General features: G+C 34.5%; 1 protein-coding gene and 1 pseudogene across 1 annotated transcript; both read left to right on the top strand.

Annotated features, from left to right (window-relative positions):
• LOC100516720 (olfactory receptor 4L1-like) lies at positions 781 to 1,680 on the top strand. The gene has a single exon (XM_003122770.2). The coding sequence runs from the start codon at positions 781 to 783 to the stop codon at positions 1,678 to 1,680; it is 900 nt and encodes a 299-aa protein (XP_003122818.2).
• LOC100153466 lies at positions 9,715 to 10,716 on the top strand (annotated as a pseudogene).

Genomic DNA, 20,785 nt, shown 5'->3' with positions numbered 1-20,785 from the left:
TAGATAATAAATTCTCTAGATACAGGGGATTGATTCATTCCATATAAAGAAAAAGTACAGTTAATTACACACAGGGATTCCAACATATTTGTTGAATAATATCTTCCATGTTCTATATGAATAGGACATACTAATTTGATCAATACTAATAACTTGACCAAATATATATTCCTTTAATTTTGCAGACAACCTGGTGTATTGATATAAACCTAGACACTGGTCAGATAGATGGGTATTGAGTACCAGTTTTGGTACTTGTTGGCTCTGTAATCATGAGATAGTCATTTAATCATCTATGCTAAGTTTTCTTATGTGCAAAATTAGGATAATTATAAGACTTCATAGGATTGTTATGAACACTAAGTGTGTTAACACATGCAAAACACAAGAGATCTTATCACATAGTAATCACATAATTACTATATATTGTTTTTAATCACGACACTCTAAATCTTATGAATATGTCTAAAAAGATAAAGAAAGAGGATTTACTTAATGCATTACAACTAAAGCAAAATCTATATGTTAGGATTGAATCATATCAATATTTACTTCTAGACCACAATATCTATATTTACAGAAAACACACAAACTCTTCCCTGTGAAAAACAGTAATGCAAGGATTTGCCTCAAAAGATCTGAGATTTAAGATCATATGCTCTAATATCACCAACTATTATTCATCAAATAGAAATCAGAAAACATCGGTGCTAATAGTGGCTTTTTAAAAAAGATCTCTTTGTATGTAAAGAACTTCTGGAATCTTTCTGAGTTGAGTAAATGGATCTGAAAAATGGATCTGTAGTGACCAAGTTTATTTTACTAGGATTTTCTGTAGGATGGGAACTTCAGTTTGTCTTCTTGGTGACATTCTCCTTGATCTATGGTGCTACTGTGTTGGGAAACGTTATCATGCTCACGGTGACATTCAGTTCCACCCTTCATTCTCCCATGTACTTCCTCCTCGGAAACCTCTCCTTCCTGGACATGTGTCTCTCCACAGTCACCACACCCAAGATGATCAGAGATTTGCTCACTAAACACAAGGTCATCTCCATGTGGGGCTGCATGGCTCAGATGTTCTTTACGCACTGCTTTGGAGGTGCTGAGGCGACTCTTTTGATAGCCATGGCTTTTGACAGATATGTAGCCATATGTAAACCCTTACACTACAGGACAATCATGAGCCACAAGTTGCTGAAAGGGTTTGTTATACTTTCGTGGACAATTGGTTTTATACACACCATGAGTCAGATGGTATTAACAGTGAACTTGCCTTTCTGTGGCCCCCACATCATAGACAATATATTTTGTGACCTTCCCCTTGTGATTAAGCTTGCCTGTATGGACACCTACACCCTGGAATTATTTGTCATTGCTGACAGTGGACTGCTCTCATTTATCTGTTTCCTCCTGCTGCTTGTCTCCTATACTGTCATCCTGGTCACTGTGCAACAAAGATCATCTGGAGGGCTCTCCAAGGCTCTGTCCACGTTATCTGCCCACATCACTGTGGTCACTCTGTTCTTTGGGCCATGTATCTTTATCTATGCCTGGCCATTCAGTAGTTTTGCGGGCAATAAAATCTTTTCTGTATTTTACACTGTTATCACACCCTTACTGAATCCTATTATTTACACTTTGAGAAATGAGAAAATGCAAGAGGCCATGAGAAAATGATGGTTCCAAAATGCTAGCTCCACACAGAACCTCTAGATTTTAACATGGTATAACTGACACAACTTTCAAATATTACGCTAAGAGAATTTGAATACATTATGTGTATTACATGGTTTCACTCTCTTTTTTCAGATTACAACTGGTTCAGAATAAATTAATAATAAAATGCTTTAAATTTACATTTAATGCTATTACAACACATAGGAAAATTAGTGACCTGTAGCAAAATAGACATATGAATTATTACTTTATAAGTCAATTTTTATTTATTATTAAAGAAATAAATATAAAAATATGTGCTATACTATTAGAGATTATGTTAGCAAATACTGATTGTTAATGATAGTCATAACCTTATACTATCATAAGTGAAGTAACCTGAACAACTCTTCACTGAAACAATGTTTACAACAATGGGAAAAATATAATTCTAAACTCCTGAACCAATGAGATGAAAAATAAGAATAAATTTGATAGTATAGTGATTATAAGATGCAAGAGTGAATATAAGATATGAGAGGGGGAAAAAAGTCAATGGAAGCACAATTTCAATAGAAGTATAAAGGATCAATCAGCCTTGAAACCACATGCTCTGAGAAGTATCATGAGTGTGGAGGCATCAATGAAAAATTGAAGCATACTTTTAAAATTTTAAATTATACCACAATTTAAAAATATTTGCCATAGTAATTATATTCGGTTTTATTTCTACATAATTTAAAAATCTCAGTCTCACAATATAGCACTCCCTGTATTAAAGGAATCCTAGCCAGTTTTAAGGTAAATTATACATTCAGTGGTGGATAGAATTACACATCATTTCGTAAAATATTATGTAAGATTTTTGTGTCAGTAAGTGGACTCGAGCTCCCCCACCCCTTGGGTTACAAAATATACACAATCTCTAAAATCATTTAAAATAATTTTTAAATCAACAAACAAAGTAAAAAGATCACACTTGAGTCCCAGTTTGAACCTTGAACTCCATTCCAGGAAAATAAACCAGCATTGAACCACTGACTACTGTGAGAACATCTACAGAATACCATTGCCTTGAGAGCTGCTACTAGAACTTTGAATCTGAGAGAGCATTGTGGACAAGGCTTTGTGCCTGAATAAGGATGGGGACTGATTGGCCACCAGGCTGAGACCTCAGATTTTGAAAAAAAAAAATAGATAATTAGAAGAAAGACTGATCAACAGAAGCAGACAAAAAGAAAAAAATGCGTCTCAAATTTGATTTTTCGTGGAAATGAAAATAAATGCTTCCCTAACTGTTGTTTGGTTTGTAATCAAATTCTTATATGTCTCAAATCTCAAGTGAGAATTTTCTTTTAACTCGCAATTTCAAGGTGTTATGTTTAGGTATTTGGCAGAAGTAAACACAATTTTCACTGAAAAAAAATTGTAACTTGAGAACAGATGTTAAAAGACAAAATTCAACTGAGTAAATTTGAAGATCTATTTGGCTTTATCAAACAATTCATGTCAGGCAGAATCTTAGCTGACAGAGAGAAACTCTAAGGAGTTCCATAACATGGAAGCTTTTATAGTAAGGAGAATGGGACAAGGAAAGTAATATGCAAGTAAAAATGAAAGCTAACTAGAGGACAGTAAAAGTTGAGGTGAAGTCTGAGCTTAGGCATTTTCCACTGGCTGAGCCTGCTGCTGGACAAGAAAAAAATATTCCTTCCTCTTGTTAGGACAATAAAGTGATTCCCCTTCCTGTTTGTTTATTTGTTTGGATTTTTTTTTTTTTTTTTTTTTTTTTTTTTTTTGCTGCAACCCGCAGCATATGGAAATTCTGGGGCCAGAGACAGAACCTGAGACACATGTGGCAACACCATGTGCTTAAACAACTGGTAATACAACCCATGCCTCTGCAGAGACAAGTCTGGATCCTTAACCCACTGAGCCACAAAAGGAACTCCTCCCCTTCCTGTTTGTGAGAACAAGGTACATCTCCTTCCACCCAGGTGAGTACCTGATGACTTCCTCTTTGGGTTGTTGAGGATGTGTGGTAGGCAGGAGAGCTCCCTTTACAGGACTTCCCAACTCCAATTTTAGTTGAGGTTTTCTTTCATTAATTTTCAGACAGACTACACACTCTCACAGAAACATTTTAAAAGTGAAAACTCAAAATCAAAAAAAAGACAAACAAAAATATCCCCAGCATAAATGAGAGTCAGGAGAAAGGGAAAAGACAATGCACAGAATGGTAGAAGATGTTTATATATTAGGCATATGATTAGGGACTGTATCCAGAATACACGAACACATAATTCCAGAATAAAAAGACAATTTGACTAAAAATGAGCAAAGGATCTAAATAAATGTCTCCATAAAAGATATACAAATGGCCAATATGCATCTGGAAAGATGCTGAAAATCATTAGTCAAGAGGGAAACACAATTCAAATTCACAATAAGAAACCATGTCACACCCATGAAGATGGCTATAGTCAAAAAGACAGATAATAACAAGGCCAACAGGAACACATATATTGCTGGTGGAATATAAAATGATGCAACTACTTTGAAGAAAATTTTGGCAGTTTATCAAAATGTTAAACATAGAGTTAACACATGACCTAGTAATTTCACTCCAAATATATATGCAAAAAAAATGAAAACATATCCACAAAATAAATTGTACATGAATGATTACGGTAGCTTTAACCATAATAATAACAATTTAAAACATCCCTAACTCATTCACAGCAACATGTATACAACTAGAGATTATCATATTAAGTGAGGTAAGTCAGAAAGAGGAAGACAAATATTGTACATATCACTTACATGTGGAATCTAAAATATGGCAAAAATGAACCTATCTATAAAACAGAAACAGACTCACAGACATAGAGAACAGACTTGTGGGGAGGAAGTGGATGGACTGGGCATTTGGTGTTAGTAGGTGTAAACTATTACATTTAGAATGGATAAACAACAAGATCCCACTGTACAGCACAGGGAACCTTATCTAATATCCTAGAAATGACCAGGATGGAAAAGAATATTTTAAAAAAGAACGTGAAATTGGCATGCATTTTAAATCAACTATACTTTAATTTCAAAAAATTCCCAAATGTTCATGAATGGATAAAACTAAAATGTGTTATATCCATACAATAGAACATCACTCAGCAATTAAAAATTCCAACTCTCAGTTTCTCCTTCGGGAGGGAAAGAACTGATCCATGCTTCCAGCACTACAACTTCCCTGAGGCCTCTCAAAAAACTAAAATTTATCTCACACATCACTTCTGAGAAGTGAGATCCCTGTGAAGTCTGTAATTATATAAAACACAATAAAAACAGAAAGCAAAAACAAAAGACTTTGAATTTCCAGTTTTCTCATCTCTTTCCCTTCCCTGCTCCACCCTTCTCTACATCCACATACATCCCTTTGTGGTACATGGATCTATGTGGGCGTTGATTCTCTGTGTCAACTTCTTTCTCCATTTTTTTTTTCATTACGTCTTTCCATTTTTCTCCCTCTGTTCTCTCTTTTCCAACTATCATATTTCCAGCTGTCTGATCTCCTGGGAATTTATACCACAGATAAGCTTTCACACAAGCAAAATATTGTATGTTCAAAGTCATTTATTTTCAGCACAGATTATAACAGGAAAAAAACTGTAAATAACATTATTGTCATCTCTTTACCTCTTTCTTCCACTTTTCATCACTTCCTACTACTTCTGTGACTGAACTGGATACAAATTTGAATAAAAGCATACTTGATCATATATCATATACTGCATTTCTTTTGTAAAAGTTTTTTATTTTAATCTTAATGTGACAGATTATTTTGCTTTCTTTTTAATGTATAGCAAAAAAACTAAGTTGGTTTTTTGTACAATTAAATATTTTTTAATCCATGTAACATTATTTAATTGAAAAACAAAAAAAGATCTACATTCTGCTATAGCAGAACACAGGAACTACACATTCAAAAAATGAATAACCATAAATACCAAGATCACAATAGAGAAATTCTTTTATTTAAGAGGGCATGTCCCTAGACAGACTATTCTATAAGACATCAGGAAGATCTCTTATTTAAGGAGAATCATTCCTGAACAATTTTGAGTATAAAATAGTCTCTAACTCTTCTGCACAAAAATATGCAGTTAGTAACATAGTCGCCATTGACTTAGTGTTGCTACTTAACTTCTTATTAAATATCAATGCCTTCTCATCACTTCTATGAATTTTATAAGATTCTAAAATAACCTCCCCAGGTTCTCTACTTTCATTGTGCTTAATAAACATATGTTCCATTCCATTGTCACTGTCACTGATGAAATGTCAAATTCTAAAACCTAATAAGACCTGTGTGGCCTTAGCTGGCTTTGAACATTTAATGCTTAAACTATTTGTCTTTTCCTTTGTCTAGTTCTAGTTGACATTCTAATAATTCCCACTGGAAGCACTCTACAGGCTTAAGGTAGCTATAAAACCCCAAAGCATATCCCCTCTTGCATCACAACTTATAGAGCAGATTTCAGAATTTATGTTGTTTCACCAAAAGAACATATATTTAAGAAAAAATTACAGAATAATTAATCTCCTTTTCATCAGAAGGAAGATGATAACTGCTTGTTTGTGAGTAGCAGTGTTCCCCAGTGAGGTGAAAATTTTCTCTTTCTTTACATTTGAAAGAAATTGAGAGGAAGAAGAAATAGAAAAAATACTGTATTTGTTTTGGACTTTTACTGCCTTAAAATGCATGAGAATAGAATAATGTGGCAGGGACAGAGAAAAGGTGAGCTCTAAAATTCAAATATATATAGCACTTTCTATCCTGTCACTCAAATATATCACTTGCCATAACATTATCTTAAAGGAGCTGTAATATTTAATTCAACTATTACAAAAGAAGTAAAGATGTGAATAGATTTAGGTGATTCACCATCTGGATTTATTTTTTTTTATTTGTTTATTTTTTTAGAAGTGAGCTTATATTTTTATTTATTTATTTTTTTTTTTTTGTCTTTTTTTGCTATTTCTTTGGGCCACTCCCCCGGCATATGGAGGTTCCCAGGCTAGGGGTCGAATCAGAGCTGTAGCCCCCGGCCTACACCAGAGCCACAGCAATGCAGGATCCTAGCCGCATCTGCAACCTACACCACAGCTCACGGCAACGCCGGATCATTAACCCACTGAGCAAGGGCAAGGACTGAACCCGCAACCTCATGGTTCCTAGTCGGATTCCTTAACCACTGCGCCACGATGGGAACTCCACCATCTGGATTTAAATTGGGATATCGTACAAATGATTTTTCCCCTGACTTCACAAGTTTACAAATCTTTTGGTTTCCACAATCAGTGTGCATAAATGTTTTCTTTTGTATATAGTCCTAACATGAACCAAAATAAGGCTCAGAGTTAGGGATGTTAAAAAAGAAAGACTTGATTTACAAGCCATAGCTGAATTAGATAAGAAAACTTTACATGGACACTTCTTTGAAACTCCACAATTTCATATCATGAAGTGATTCAGACTTAAGCAGCCACCATCTCTTTTGGAATTACCTTCAGGGCAGTTCCTAAAGATCTGCTGACATGGTGTCTACTTTATAATTTTTTACTATCATGTGTCTAATCACTGAATGTTTCTATTCAGCTTAAGTAGATGTATACTGGCCACTAATCATCTCATTTGATCTTCCTATCAACCATGTGGAGCAGAAAGGTGGCGCTATCATTTCTACTTTAAAGGTTAAAAAAAAATTAAAAACTAAATGAGTTCCCCAAAGGTATACAGTCACCACACTGCAGAAATAGTAACAAATTAGGCAGAATAATTCATGGCCAGGGATCTTCATATAATATTGATGATACTGTCTAATGTCTTGGAATATTAAAGGACAGTAGCAATGTGTATTACCTAATTTAACTATTCCATTTAATGTGTAAGTTATTATCTGACTGAAGATTTGTGCAACTGAATAAAGTTGAACATACAACTTTAGTATCAATTAAATATTTTTGATACTTCAGCCTGATCCATATTTTTAAAAACTTATAAAATAGGTAATAGTTTAGTATAATGACTTAAAATACAGAATCAATACAGTATCAAATTGTCATTTTTGAATTTTCATTAAATATATTTACATTAGCAAGTGTGGTGTTGAGATTTATTTTAGAGCACAAAGATAAATCATTTCATCTTTATCAGAATGAGTTAAAAGCAGACAAAATATGTGAGAGAATGTGAAGTAACTAATGAGTGATTGAGACCAAGTAAATTTCAAAGGGGATAATATTCAGAAAAGGCTTAGAACTGAAGGCCTGGTTAAGCATTTTCAGTCTGTAGAAAAATCCATTCTAAGGGAATATTTAGAAAGCACCTACCATGCTAGCTCTACTATGGAATGAGAAGAAAAATATGTTATCTCAGAATTAATGGAAAGACAGGTATTGGATAAAATGAAGTAGAATGTAAACAGAGAGAAGAAAACAGAAAAAAAAATGTTAAGACTGAAAGAATGTGGCAAAAAGAAGAAGTAAGAGAATGAAAAGGAAGCAAGCAACAAGGAAGGAAGAGCAAGAGATATGAAAAGGAAGAGAAATTGCAAGAACAAAATAAAAGAATAAAATTTAATAATAAAAGTATATCTTGGTGTAAGTATTTGGGTTTAACTTGTTTGGGGTCCTCTATGCTTCCTGTATCTGGATATCTATTTCCTTTTTTAGATTTGAAAAGTTTTCAGCCATAATTTCTTCAAATATATTTTCAATCTCCTGTTCTTTTTCTTCCCTTTCTGGAATCCCTATTATATGTAGATTGGCATGCTTTATATTATCCCATCAAAGAAACTGAAGAAAATATAAAAAAAAGAATCATTGAGAAAATGAGTGTATTAAGGTAGAATTAGAAGGAAGAGATTAGGAAATTATAAAAAAATAAAAAATAAAAAAACAAATAAGAGGAAATGAACTAGGAAATATTAAGGAGTGAGATGCTAGGATAGTGATCAGGTCCACAAACAGGAACTAGTCTGAGAGCTGTCAGAATCTAGGCTTGCTCCATGTTGCCTGAGGATGGATGCTGTGTGTCTGCACTCTGAGAAAGAGAGAAGGAATATAGGTACCCTCTCTACTCATGCATCTTCAGTGCCAGATGAGTTCTTGCATCAGTTGAAAAAAGAAGGAAGGTTAGAGATGACGAAAACATTCAGTTCTCTATCCTTGCCTACACTGACAATCCTCCTTTGCCTTATAGGACTAGAACAAAAGGCTGTCCCATAAGATCCACTGTTTGAGGCTATTTTTAGGAATTCATTTTATAAAGAGAAATATCCTTCTGAGGCACACCTATCCTCTATCTCTGTGATGAGCACCATTTGAGAATCATTAGAATAGAAGGTATGCACATGAGAATAGGAGAAAAGAAATAAACATAAAATGTTAAGTGGCATGGATTTCAGGGAGTTCCCTGATAGTCCAGTGGTTACGCCCAGGTTCAATTCCTTGTCTGGAAACTGAGATCCCACATCAAGCTGCTATGTGTCACAGCCAAAACAAACATACAAACAAATGAACAAACAAAGCAGCATGGAAAACAAGATGCATATCTGCAAACCAAGAACTCAGGATTCTATGGGAATGGAAAGAAAGAAGCATATGAAAAATTTCTTTGCTTTATGGAGATGAAGAAGGGGACCAAATCCCAGCAACCAAACTAAGCAATAGAGACAGTGCCCCACTAATAAGAAGAACAACAGGAACTTGACACAGTTAATAATGATTTGTTTTGTTTTAATTAGGAGATCCTTAACATACTTAGCAAAAATAGCTAAGATTCCTATAGGAGCACAATTACATATAAGCACATGGTTAAACAGGAATGCAAGTGTGGCTATAAAAACAGTTTCTTAGGGAATCAGGAAATAGAAGAGTAGAAAGTTAACTAAAAGCATAGGAGAGTTATGGGGCCTAAGTTATTTTCAGCTAGCAAACTGTTGGCTGTGGAAAACATTGTTTTTATTTGGAGAGGAGCTATAGAATAGACAAAAAGGTGCTTATAATGCTTTGTATTATTAAATATATTTTTGCTCTTTGTTCTTTTGCAGACTGATCAGTGATGGAGAGGGAGAACAGCACAGTAGTAACTGAATTCATCCTCCTTGGTCTGACTCAGTCTCAAGGTACTCAACTACTGGTCTTCACTCTAGTCTTAATTTTCTACCTCATTATCCTTCCTGGAAACTTCCTCATCATCCTCACCATCAGGTCAGACCCTGGCCTCATGGTTCCACTCTACTTCTTTCTGGGCAACTTGGCCTTCCTGGATGCATCCTACTCCTTCATCGTGGCTCCCAGGATGCTGGTGGACTTCCTCTCTGAGAAGAAGGTGATCTCCTACAGAGGCTGCATCACTCAGCTCTTTTTCTTGCATTTCCTTGGAGCGGGGGAGATGTTCCTTCTTGTTGTGATGGCCTTTGACCACTACATTGCCATCTGTCATCCTTTACATTACTCAAATGTCATGAACCCCAGGGCCTGCTGTGCCTTTCTTGTGGCTCTGTGGTTTGGAGGCTTTACTCATTCCATTGTACAAGTAGCTCTTATTCTTTACCTGCCCTTCTGTGGCCCAAACTAGCTGGACAACTTCTTCTGTGATGTGCCACAGGTCATCAAGCTGGCCTGCACCGACACCTTTGTGGTGGAGTTCCTGATGGTTTCCAACAGTGGCCTGCTCACCCTCCTTTGCTTTCAGGGGCTTCTGGCCTCCTATGCAGTCATTCTCTGCCATGTAAAGGGACACTCTTCTGAAGGAAGAAAAAGGCTCTTTCCACATGCACCACACACATTATCATTGTGTTTCTCATGTTTGGACCTGCCATCTTCATCTATACTTACCCTTTCAGAGCCTCTCCAGCTGACAAAGTGGTTTCTCTCTTTCACACTGTAATCTTTCCTCTGATGAATCCTGTAATTTATACTCTTCGCAACCAGGAAGTAAAAGCTTCCATGAGGAGGTTATTGAGTCTGCATACGGTTTGCTGGATGCAATAGAAGGATGAGAAAAGCAAGAAAGGAGAAAGTTCATTTGGATTTATTTATTTATTTATTACAGAATCTGTCAATCATTTAGCAAATAATGTATTTACCAATCATCCCCAGGCACTATTCTAGGTATATGAATGAAACACGTAGAATTCCAGGTCTAGTGGGGTTTCATTCAAGTGGATTAAAATAGGTTAAACTATTAACTGAAAAAAAACCATAATATATGAAGAGAGTACTCTGAAGCAAATAAACATAATGTTATAATAGAGCTGGATTGGTAGTTGGTAGTTACTTTATGTTTGCTTGTTGGGCAAAATCTTATCAAGTGGTTTTAACTGATACTCAGATGACTTGAAAGAGACAACCATGCAATTATCTGAGGACAGAAAATTCAAGGTAAAGAGGATAATATACACAGTTGCAAAGATCTTATGAATTTGGAATATTTGAAGACCCTAAAAAATTGTGTAGCTGTAGTGTAGTTACTGAGTGCAAAAGTGGGAGGAATTGAAGCTGGAGATACTGGTAGATGAAAAAATTCATGTATTTTAGATGATGCCAATAATTTCAATTTATTCAAATTTCAAAGAGAGACTATTCAATGGTATTAAGCAGAAAATTAACTAATGTTTCCTATCTGACCCTCAGCAAGATCCTCAAGATTCTGAATAAAGGGCTGTGTATAGTAAAATAACAGATTCATTCTGTTAAATATTTTTATGACATTTAAAGACCTAGATCTTGTTCTTAATTTGCTGGAGGGAAGAAAAGAAAGGTGTCATATTCCATTGAAAATTTCATGAAACTATTTAACTTGATATTGCAAAGTTTTGGAGAGTTTTGTTGTGATTTCTAGTTGTTATTTTTTAAATCTTAGAGAGGAGTTTAAGTTCACTCAAAAATCTTTTCACTCTGAATGCAATAATGTATGTATTTGGTGTGCCAGTAATTACTGAACTAGTAACTAAACTGTCGTGATTATTTTTTTTAATGAGAGTACTATAAGGCATTGGGTGTTTACAAAATCATGGAAAATACTGTAAGGGTCGAATTTGATGTGGTGCCCAGTAGCAAATTCCAAAACATTACCAACAAACTGGTATATAAAAGGAATTACTGTCCTCCTAGCAATTATGAAGTTGGAGGATACAGAAGTCACTTTTTTGACTGCTGGTTCCAGGATCCCATCACTTGAAACATGGCCTATGATGGCAATAACCATCCAGAGCCACTCTAGTATTACTAGATATTTCCATACAGAATGGAAGCCTCACACTCTGTTGTCTCTATGCCCACTTCAATCATTTCTAAACTTAAATCTTACATCAATGAATGAGAAATCTAGAGAATATGTCAGGGTTCAATTTTAATACTGGAGGTCTATGAAAGAACCATAGATAGTCTTAGTGTTATGAGGGCTGAAAATCAGCTTAAACCCAAAAAATCCATTTGGATTAAAGCAGGGTTTTTCAACCTTGATGTTATTGACATTTGGGGATATACAGTTCTTTGTTGTTGAAGGTTTCCTATGCACTACAGATAGTTCAGCAGTACCTTGACCTCTTACTATGGTCTAGTAGCACCTCCTCAGTTGTAAACAATCAAAAATATCTCCATTTTTGCCTAATGTCCTCTGTAGGGTGAATGTGCCCCTACTGGAGACACAGTGGATTAAGAGAATTGACCTCCATTGTATTGACCTAATAATGAGATGGATGAATCTCCTTTTTTTTTTTTCTGTCTTTTTGCCTTTTCTGGGGCCACTCCCATGGCATATGGAGGTTCCCAGGCTAGGGGTGGAAACAGAGATGTAGGCGCCGGCCTATGCCAGAGCCACAGCAATGCAGGATCCTAGCCACGTCTGTAACCTACACCACAGCTCAGGGCAACGGCGGATCGTTAACCCACTGAACAAGGCAGGGACCAAACCCACAACCTCATGGTTCCTAGTCGGATTCGTTAACCACTGAGCCACGACGGGCACTCCAGGATGAATCTTCTTTGAGGAAAGTAACATGATCTGGGGCCTGTATAAAATATTTTTTAATAAAAAAGTATGTGCAATTTAATAAAAACTCACTACAAATCTGAAAGCATAAAATAGATTATCAAAATATAAAAAATAGATAATTAAAAATAAGCAGAGATTTTACAGAATATGAATGTAAATAAAACATTACAATTATAGCTATTAGTATATTCAAGATTAAAGAAGAAAATGCAATAAATACATTAAACAAAAGTGTGAGAGTAAGAGAGAGAGAAAGAGTATTTCAATTGGAATCCATAAAAGGAATTAAAAGGAAATTCTAGAATTAAAAAAATCTGAAATTTAAAAAAATTGTTAAGTGTGTTTAAAATGAGATCAAACAGAGAAGAATACAAAAAGGTGAACTGGAAGTTGTCTATACAAAACACACAAATTGAATACAAATGCAAATAGGAAGTCTGAAAAATATAGAAAGAGGCCTTAGAGATTTGTGAGATATAATGAACATATCTTACAAAGGTGAAAAAAAGTCCAAATGGGAGAAGGAAAGGAAAGAATGGGAAAGATGCAATATTTGAAGAGATAAATACCAAGATTATTTATAAATTGATGAAAGACATCAATCCACATACATAAAACCTCTATAACCCACAAGCAGAATAAAGACCAAGAAAACACCCAAACATGTAAATATATGACAGATTAAAATAAAAGACTCTTAAATGTCTCTAGGTGAGGAAATGCATGTTGATTTGAAAAGAACAAGACTGACAGCTTTTCCCATAACAGAAACATGGCATCCAGAAGACAGTGGTGTGATGTCTTTAATGTGCTGAAAGAAAATAATACCAAGCTAAAAGTCTAAATGAGATTAATTCATAGTCCTTTGGTGAAACTGAAATAAAAACATTTTCAGAAAAAAATGAGCAAATCTGTTGTCTAAGAGCTTGCACTAAATAAATATTAATGTCAGTTCTTCAGGTAAAAGAAAATAGTCCTGGAGGGGAATACTAATTTGAAGGAAAGAATAAATAATTTGTCAACTATGCTTATACATGTAAATGAGTACACACTGAATACGACTGTACAAAAAATAGATATCTTGTGAGATTTGAAAGACAATTTACATTTAATGAGGTTATCATTACGGTTAGATTAAGATTTGCTTTCTTGCCAGATGTCTTATATTGATATATTTCCACTTTTTCTGCTTTTTTTGGTTTAATTGAAAATGGCAAGGAAAAGGATTCTCTCCAAAGCCTCCAGAAAGGAGTGCAACTCTGCCAACATTATGACTTTAGCCCAGTGAGACTTGTATCAGACTTCTCACTTAAAACTGTAAGATACTAAATTTTTACTATTTTAAGTCACTAAGTTTGTAGAAATTTGTTAACAGAAGCTATAGTAAAATAATACATCACAGATCAGTGAAACAATAACATATTAGCATAATTTTTCTTTTTCTATCCTTTTACTTTTAATCTCTGTAACTTTTTATTTTTAATAATGGTTTCTTATGAAGAGTTCAATTCCACATTTCAATTTTTTTTTTTTTTTTTTTTTTTTACATCTTCCATGACTCCACTTAAGCACTGAACGTAGCAGTACTAGCCTCTTCTCCTGATGATCAAGATAAATTTCTCTTTACAAGGTAGTCTTTTGGAAAGAAAAACACAATGATTGAGAGTCAGAAATGGCTTGAGGTTAATGGAAATATCAATGAATTTCCTGGTGAAAGCATGTCTCAGAACTTCCAGAACTAAAGAATATAAAGTTGTGAAAAAAGAAAGCACTAATTCTATACAAGTGAATTGTAAGGATCAATGATACATTGGGAATAACCTTGTTCCCAATCCTATAGATTCTTCTGTTAGAGACAAAATGACCTATGATAGTCATTGTTTAAGAGTGTAGGAGTTCTCTGGTGGCTAAGGAGATAAGGATCTGGCATTGTCATCGCTGTGACTTTGTTGCTGATGTTGCATGGTTTTGATCTCTGCTATGGGAACTTCTGCATGCTGCAGGTACAGCCAAAAAATTTAAAAGATAAAAAAGAGTGTATATTATACCCTAAAGGATGCTACCCCAAGAGATCAGGACACAATCTAAAAAGTGATCCTTTAGCTGTGAGATCAGATGATTACTCTAATGCTCTATCAGCTAGCTCCATATCTTCTCCATTATACAGTAAATTATAAGGTCAGTAGATATCTGTTCATTGGATAACTACTGAATCTCTTTTTCTGAAAAGTAAGTTTAACTAGTTAAGATATAAGAAAACTCTCCTTAGATTAAATATTTTATATGTCCTCAGAGAGTAATGATGGTCAAAGACCTGTGGACATGGAAAGCAAACTTGTGCCAGTGTATGTGTTGATTATACCAGTGCCAAAAAATCAGCAGGAACTCCAATACATCTTCTCTGTATGCTTCTTTTAAAATAATTTGTCACAGAATGCCTTCAGGAATTTCAAACATCACGTTTGTTTTTCAGAGAATAAATAACAAAAGGATATGTGTGATCGCAGGTCCATTTTCCTTCCAATCCATTATTTTAATTTATTCAAATTTGATCTGTTATATAGGAACCTAATCTATGAAGATGGAATTTCCAACACCCTATGTCACCTGACTAAATAGTGATAAATGGGTGTCAGTGGTAGATTAACGGAGGGTAGAAGAAAGGCAGAAAGAATACACACACACACACACACACACACACACACACACACACACATACTGCCTTAGCCCATACCTCTGCAGTAGTTCTATGGGTCACACTGAAATTTCCGCATCACTTCCATGGTTCCAGGTTTTCTGGTGGAAAAGACCACCACATTTCCAATTTCTGTATACAAGCTTTTATAGGTAGAATAATGATCTCACAAAGAAGAACTTTGCAAATGTGATTTAGGTGATCAATTTTGAGATGGGGGGATTATCCTGGATAATATGGATTGGCCCAGTGTAACTGCATGTGCATTTAGAAACACTGAACCTCTCATGCTTGCAGAGAACAAGATAGATGAGGCAGAAAAGAATCCAGGAATGAAAAGACTTGGGAGGGCCTCAATCCAATGTTCCTGGCTTTGAAGAGAGAGAGGCCATGACCAAAGAATGCAGAACGTCAAGAAACTAGGAATAACCCCTGGCTGAAAGAAAATCAGTAAGAAAATGGAGAGGTCATTTTACAGTCCCATGGAACTGAATTTGGTCCACAAACAGCATGACTCTTGGAGCAGATTCTCCCTTAAAGCATTCAGTAAAGAATATCATCCTGTCTATACCTTGATTTTGTGCCAGAGAGACCAAGGTTGGGTTTTGAACCCACAGGGCCATGAGATCATAAGTTTGTGTTGGATGATATCCCGGTATTTATGGTAATTTGTAAAGGAAGAAGAAGAAAATGAATGCATGGCCACACTCTTGGGCTTTGGTAAGACGCCCTCTTCTCCTCCTTCCTGCTTAGATGTGGTGGGAGCTTGCAGTTGATGCTATTTGGTTTCCCTGAACATTTCCTGTTAGTGACTCAGCCATTGTGTTACTCGAGTAATTAATTATTTCCCTTCGGTTTTAAATACTTACAGGATTTAATTAGCATTATTTAACTGTAAATATTTACAGTGTTATAAATTTAGCATAAAAACAAACACTTTTCCAAATTAAACCTGAGAAAATATGGGGTTAGGGAAAGGCAAAGAGCATAACTCAGCAATGAGTCAGCTCCTATAGAGAATTTTCACTAAGTGGCTACCTGATAATATTGTTTTCTTTCATGGTTTTTGCCACTTCTAATTGAAGGGGAGGTTTTACAATGACTTTAAATGAGCTTCAGGTATCTATTAGTAATGAGGGATGGGAGCTGGCTCTGTGGCAGACAATAGCAGTCTCAGCTACATGCTTTAAGCTCATGGCTAAATAGACACTGGAGAGGAAAATGGTGAGGATGGGATTGGTCTCGGCTAGTGAGATGCAGCTTTTTGGACTGAGTTTGAAACCCCATGGAAGTACACAGGCAACTAATCCCAAGAAAATGCGATTTCACCATCAAGAAAGAAGAGTCATGTTTGGGAAGATAAGTTTTGCCACAGCAGTTATCATCATTTTTCAATATTGCTCTAAACCTTTAGTTATCATAACAAACAATAAAATTAGCAGGAGAAATGTTATTAATGTTTGGGGATCAGTAATTTAAGACACACAATAGAATGTACTAGAAAAAAAATGAGATGTTAGATTTCAGCAATGGTACCATTAATGTCTTAATATGTAAAATGAAACCAATAGTAGTAAGACCAATCATATTAAGGAAAAAGTTTATATTAAGTATAGAGCCAAATTAAAAAATATGAAAAAATACATTTAACACAAATATTTTACCAAAATTGTTGAAATAATAAAGATGACAAAATTTTGTTGTGAGTAGTCAAACATTTAAAAGGACCTAGACTCTTTCTGCAATATTCAATTTCAAAATTCTGCTCTTTATAACTTAAATATTGTGATATTGAAAACAACAGCAGAATTTGGTTTAACTTCAGAAAGTAAATCAATTTAATTTAGAATAAAAAGATATGAAAATAGACGAGGATGCTTTGAATGAATAAAGCAATGAAAGAGGAGTTGCCCTTCCATACATTAAAACATGCTATGCAGTAGAAAACTAGCAGAACACTGTAAACCAGCTATAATGAAAAAAAAAATCCTTACAAATTCTAAAAAAAAAAAAAAGAAAGAAAGAAAGAAAAAAGAAAACCAAAAGGACAAGTTACAGAATAGGAGAAAATAGTTTCAAATGATACAACTGAAAAGAGTTTAATCTCTATAATATACAAACAACTTATACAGCTCAACAGCAAAAAAAGCCAGCAACCCAATGGAAAAATGGTCAAAAGACCTGAATAGACATTTTTCCAAGGAAGATATACAGATGGCCAACAAGCACATGAAAAAATGCTCAACCTCCCTGATTAGTAGAGAAATGCAAATCAAAACTACCATGAGATACCACCTCACACCAGTCAGAATGGCCATCATTAATAAGTCCACAAAGAACAAATGAAGGGGTGTGGAGAAAAGGGAACCCTCCTGCACTGTTGGTGGGAATATAAATGGGTTCAACCACTATGGAGAACATTATGCAGGTACCTTAGAGAACTATACATAGAACTACCATATGATCCAGCAATCCCACTCTTGGGCATATATCTGGATAAAACTTTAAAAAAGACACATGCACCCGCATGTTCACTGCAGCACTATTCACAATAGCCAAGACATGGAAACAACCTAAATGTCCTTCAACAGATGAATGGATTAAGAAAAGGTGGTATACATACACAATGGAATACTACTCAGCCATAAAAATGAACTAAATAATACCATTTGCAGCAACATGGATGGAACTAGAGACTCTCATACTAAGTGAAGTAAGTCAGAAAGAGAAAGACAAATCCCATATGATATCACTTCTATCTGGAATCTAATATACAGCACAAAGGAATCTTTCCACGGAAAATAAAATCATGGACATGGAGAACAGACTTGGGGTCGCCAAGGAGGAAGGGGAGGGAGTGGTATGGACTGGGAATTTGGGTTAAATTGATGCAAACTATTGCTTTTGGAATGGCTAAGCAATGAGATCCTGCTGAATAGCACTCGGAAATATATCTAGTTATTTATGACGGAGCATGATAATGTGAGAAAAAACCATGTATACGTGTATGTGTGATTTGGTCACCTTGCTGTACACTGTAAACCAGCTATAATGGAAAAAATAAAAATCATTATTGAAAAAATAAAATAAAACATACCATCAATCATAATGAATAAAAATAAAGTATGTAGTACCTACTCAAATTGTAACTGGCAAAAAAAGAAGAAAATGGGTATATCTGAAAAAAAAAGCCTGATCTAGTCGCAAATTTACTAAGTTATAAAAGAAGAATAACAAATCGTTAGTGGAAGAAATTATTATTTAATTGAAATGATGAAAAATTATCTTACTTCATTTCTTGATAAATTTCAACAGATTTGAATTTAAATGTGAAAATTTTGACTTTAACAAAGTTCAGTTAAAATAATCTTGAATGTTAATATTTGTCTAAATATAACATTTCTCAATGCTTGCTTTAAACATTAAACTACAACAAAACAAAAAACATTATACAAAAGTCCCATAATGCACCACTAGCGACATCTTCCAACACCTTCTTCATTATTGACTGTTTCATTTAAGGTATTGTCAATTTGAGAAGTGAAAAATGGAGTCTCATTTTCTGCAATGGCAAAAACTCTTTTAACAATCCCAATTACTTTTTACTGCCAGTCTCTGAGGACGCTAAAACAATCAAATGAATTTTCTCCTTTATTCCTCCTGTCAAGGGATACCTTTATATACTCTTGTCTTTTGAAGTTCAGGGCAGAAAATGAAATTACTGGATGATGAAGACTAGACATCTAGGATCTCATATTGATGTTATTTCTGAAGTCCAAGTGCAACTGGTAGGTTACATAATCCTGACATGTTACCCTACCCATATACCACATCTATCACACTGGTTTCATCTACAATGTAAGTGTGTCCATACTGATAAAATTCAAATGCCAAATAATAACTGAGAGGAGGGCTGCAAAGAGGAAATTATCCTGGAGAAAACTGATTTTTATACAAATGGAAAACGGATACAAAAATAACTGTAATTGTGATCACTGGGAATTAAGATAATGATACAGTAATCCAGGGCAAATAAATTACACTTAGGGAAAAGGATATGTTTTCAAGGTGTTTTAATTGTTTGCTTATACTCAACAGGTTGAATGACTTTATTCTTTAAATTATTGCAAAATGTAGAGGAAGTTTCATATTTGTTTCTAGTGATGCAATTATTTTTAGAGAGAGATAATAGATATAAGGATAAAATATTAGATTCATGGCTTAGAGAATCAGAATTCTCTTACAAAATATTGATGCTATCACTACACTTGATAGGAATTATGAAAAGGAATATATGGTGAAATATCTTATGACAATAATCTGAATATAGCCATATATTTAAACAAATAATAATCTGTTTAAAAAAGTTTTGAGACAAATCATCTTGTCTAGGACTTCACCTTTGCCAAGTTCATGAGCACCTACAAATTACTTACTTGCATACTTTAGAAAAACACATAAGGTCTAAGGGTTGTAGCTTAGATAAAAATAATTGTCTTGCATTGAGCGTACAAAGCACTAAGAAGGAATGAAGATTCACATGCAAATACTTCCATTTTCCATTCTATTAGTATGTGAAAGAAAGAAGTTTTATGCTACTCTGAGTGATAGTGTCAAATATCATGGTTAGAGTATGGGCCACTTACAATAAAATGTGTGTCTTACTGATAGCAACCTTAACATATCTGAGTTCATATAATTAAATATTCTTTATGGTTAACTAGACATATTGTACCTTTAAAATATATATATTGTGCAATTAAAATATTAAAGGCACATGGATAATCAAAAATATGCTATTTTCTTTTCTCATTTGGCATTAAGTCTGACTCTAGGCTTTGAAGAAAGTAAAAAAAGAAAAAAGACTGGAGATAATCATGGAGCCTGGAATAAGACTTGACCAACAGAACAAAAATCAGATAAACAAGAGAAGTACTGGAAGAAGTGGACTTATGCCTATCAAGGACTGACTTAATTCTCTCTATGTATATTTTTTAAAATTTGGTTTAGTTAGGTGAGTCCACTTTAGTATGTAAGACAATATCTGTGAATTATTTCCATTCTTGAAAAAGTTAAAGGTCGAAAGTACATTAAGGAAAAACACAGAGAAGTAACTATCCAGAGATGCTACATAAATAATACATCATTCCCTTTCTTTCTTTGGGTTCATGATGGTAAATGATTCATTCATTTTACTACTTATATCTCTTAAAGAGAGAAAAGTTGAACAAGACTACTTTGGTAATCTTACTAGTTCACAGTTTTAATTATAGTGTTTTTGGTATTTCTATACACTCATTACATAAATGAAAATGTGTCAATTAAAACAAAATATCAAATAGAAATGATCATTTCATCAAACTTTGCAA

Source organism: Sus scrofa, chromosome 7 (assembly GCF_000003025.6).
Source record: "Sus scrofa isolate TJ Tabasco breed Duroc chromosome 7, Sscrofa11.1, whole genome shotgun sequence".
In the NCBI taxonomy this organism is placed as follows: Eukaryota; Metazoa; Chordata; class Mammalia; order Artiodactyla; family Suidae; genus Sus; species Sus scrofa.
The sequence above is the reverse complement of the archived record's forward strand: the minus strand, read 5'-3'. Positions and strand labels throughout refer to the sequence as shown.

Excerpts from the sequence above, each read along its gene's own strand:
- LOC100516720 (XM_003122770.2), top strand. The coding sequence starts at position 781 with ATGGATCTGAAAAATGGATCTGTAGTGACCAAGTTTATTTTACTAGGA.